General features: G+C 48.9%; 1 protein-coding gene across 1 annotated transcript; it reads left to right on the plus strand.

The window, feature by feature from the left end:
• Nucleotides 1-2,353: 2,353 nt before the first annotated feature.
• LOC114165669 lies at nt 2,354-3,284 on the plus strand. The gene is made up of 2 exons (XM_028050238.1): nt 2,354-2,943; nt 3,182-3,284. Exons 1-2 carry the CDS (start codon nt 2,354-2,356, stop codon nt 3,282-3,284), a joined length of 693 nt encoding a protein of 230 aa, XP_027906039.1.

A 3,284-nucleotide genomic window follows, 5' to 3' on the forward strand; every position in this document is an offset into this window, starting at 1 on the left:
TACCAATGCTAGAGAAGTAAGATGGTGTGGCTTACTGGTGGTGAACTGTATGCCAAAATGGGTGGCCAAGTATCGAAACAATCGATAGAGTTGGGTGGTAATCGTGTGAACCAATTGAGTGCAGGCCCTTTTAGGGATGTTGGGAAAACACGACAGAGGATTGCGTCATCCGAAGTGTACAATCCTGCTTGGGTGGTGAAGACGTTCACGTGCTCCTCTGGATCAGTAGTGTCATCGTACTGGTTCATAGTCAACCCCTTTCAGCGCGCGGGAAGTTCCACTTCCATGATCCCGTCCACGAAGGGGTGGCGTCTGGCTGCTCTGGGCCTTGCTTCTGTTTGGTTGGTGGTGGTTTGTACTCGGGACTCGTCTCGTCCGGTACCGTCCCCTCCATCTTCATTGCTACGGGATTCCTCCCTTTGTGGGGATTCTGCTCAATTTGCGCTCGCATTTGCTGGTTCTCCTCTCTTAGGGCGTTTAACTCTTCCTCGTTCTTGCGCCTTAATTTCTCCAACTGGCCGTTCATCTCTCGTTGCATCTCCGCTGCTACTGAATTTTGATCGACTGCTGCTCTTGTCGACACCATCCTGCTTGAGAATTGTCTGGCCCCACGGTGGACGCCAATGTTCCGATTCCAACCCAAGTTCGTCCGACAATCATCATTTAGGAACAACCACCGCATTCCCAAGGTATTGTTCGCTTTGGAGCATTTTAGCTTCGTGGGGACTGACAACTCCCCCTTCAACTTCCCTTGCCCTCGACTGGGGGGCTTGTTCCTGTACACCCAATAAGTCCCACATCGCTTAGAAGTCAATACTCCTACCTCCTTCCACCCTATGAGGTGCCTTTTAAGGACAAAACCGTGACGGAGCTAAAATTCTCCAAAGCGAACAATACCTCGGGAATGCGGTGGTTGTTCCTAAACGATGGCTGCCAAACGAACTTGGGTTGAAATCGGAACATTGGCGCCCACCGTGGGGCCAAACAATTCTCAAGAAGGATGGTGTCGACAAGAGCAGCAGTTGATCAAAATACAATAGCAGTGGAGATGCAACGAGAGATGAACCGGAGAACCAGCGGTTGCGAAGGCAACTTGAGCAAAATTCCCAACAAAGGGAAGAATCTCACAGTAATGGAGAAGGAGAGGGCGACACAGGACGAGATGAATTCAGGGTACAGACCACCACCAACCAAACATGCGCGAGACCCAGAACAGCCAGACGCCACCCCTTCGTGGACGGGATCATGGAGGTAGAACTTTCTGCACGCTGGAAGTGATTGACTATGAGCCAGTACGATGGCACTACTGATCCAGAGGAGCACGTGGACGTATTCAGCACCCAAGTAGGGTTGTACACTTCAGATGACACAATTCTTTGTCGTGTGATGATGAACATGATGTGAGGGAGAAGCCATTGAGAGGGGTGATCAACTATACATCAGGAGGCTTTGCAGGAGGCAGAGCCACTATGTCCGCGAGGAAAAAGTACGTCCGAGCAATTCAAAATGTCAATGTCGTATCTACATGTCCCTAGCGGCACATGCCACCCATCATATTCTGTGATGATGATTTTCAAGCCATTGACCCCCAGCCCGATGACCCAATGGTGATCTTAGTGGAGATTGAAGACTTTGCAATAAGTAAAACCTTGGTAGACCAGGATAGTTCAGTGGATATCCTGTACTGGGACACTTTCAAAAAGTTAAGAATTTTGAAAGTAGAAATCCAACAATACTCGGAGCCGATCATGGGCTTCTCAGGGGAGCGAGTGAATACAAAGGGCTACATTGATTTGTTCACCAAATTCGGAGCAGGGAGAACGACGCGAACGGTAAAAATTCGATACCTTATTGTTGACGCTCACACCTCTTATAATATTTTTCTAGGGAGACCTTCGTTGAACATGCTTGGTGCGGTGATATCCACATATCACTTAGCTATAAAATTTCCGTCAATTTCGGGAGACATAGTCACTGTACATGTAGACCAGCCAACTGCGCGCAAATGCTACGCAGACAGCTTGAGAGAAAGACCCATACACCAAGTTGAGAGCCCAGCACCGCTACAATACCAAAATCAAACCCAAGTCTTTTCACCAGGGAAATCTAGTGTGACGAATGGCAAGTGCTGCCCGAAAACACGAGGGGAAGTTCTCGCCCAATTGAGCAGAATCCCCCACAAAGGGAGGAATCCCGTAGCAATGAAGATGGAGGGGACGGTACCGGACGAGACGAGTCCCGAGTACAAACCACCACCAACCAAACAGAAGCAAGGCCCAGAGCAGCCAGACGCCACCCCTTCGTGGACGGGATCATGGAAGTGGAACTTCCCGCGCGCTGAAAGGGGTTGACTATGAACCAGTACGATGACACTACTGATCCAGAGGAGCACGTGAACGTCTTCACCACCCAAGCAGGATTGTACACTTCGGATAACGCAATCCTCTGTCGTGTTTTCCCAACATCCCTAAAAGGGCCTGCACTCAATTGGTTCACACGATTACCACCCAACTCTATCAATTGTTTCGATACGTTGGCCACACGTTTTGGCATACAGTTCGCCACCAGTAAGCCACACCATCTTACTTCTCTAGCATTGGTAAATATACGACAGGAAAAAGGAGAGTCTCTGCGGGAATTTATGGAACAATTATGGAAGATATTCTTGAATATCTCTAATTTGAATCCTGAGGTCACCATGCACCACCTCATAACAGCACTAAAGCCTGGCCCTTTCGTTGACAGTCTATGCAAGAAGTTCGTGAACAATCTGGATGAGCTTCGGACCAGGGCCACCAAATTCATGCAGGTGGAGCAACTAAAAGAATTCCACAATACAACTCGATTAGACACACAGGAGAATAGGCACCATGATAGAGAGCGAACGTTAGCTCCCCGATCCGGCCATAGGTTCAAAGACTCTAGGCAGTCGAAATACAGCAGGTACACCCCCCTTGTGTCCAACAGAGCCAGAATTTTGGAGGAAGCACTGAACATCGATCTAATAACAGCCCCTCGAAGGGTTTCGACTCCCCCGAACGCCGATACCTGCTTTTCACCTTTTCTCCAACACAACACAGGGGGCCCAATAAGTGTGATGGACGGATATATCCCGGTCCCTTTTGACTGTGTACATCCCAGCCCAATGATGTGACACATAGAATATGGGATTATGGTGCAGAGGTACAGAGGAGCAGCGCGTAATCTCAGCCAAAAAGAAAGGAGTTGATATTTGGCGAAGTACAGACGGGCAAACCCCAAATAAGGAAGGAGTTGATATTTGA

This window comes from Vigna unguiculata, chromosome 10 (genome assembly GCF_004118075.2).
Source record: "Vigna unguiculata cultivar IT97K-499-35 chromosome 10, ASM411807v1, whole genome shotgun sequence".
Classification (NCBI taxonomy): Eukaryota; Viridiplantae; Streptophyta; class Magnoliopsida; order Fabales; family Fabaceae; genus Vigna; species Vigna unguiculata.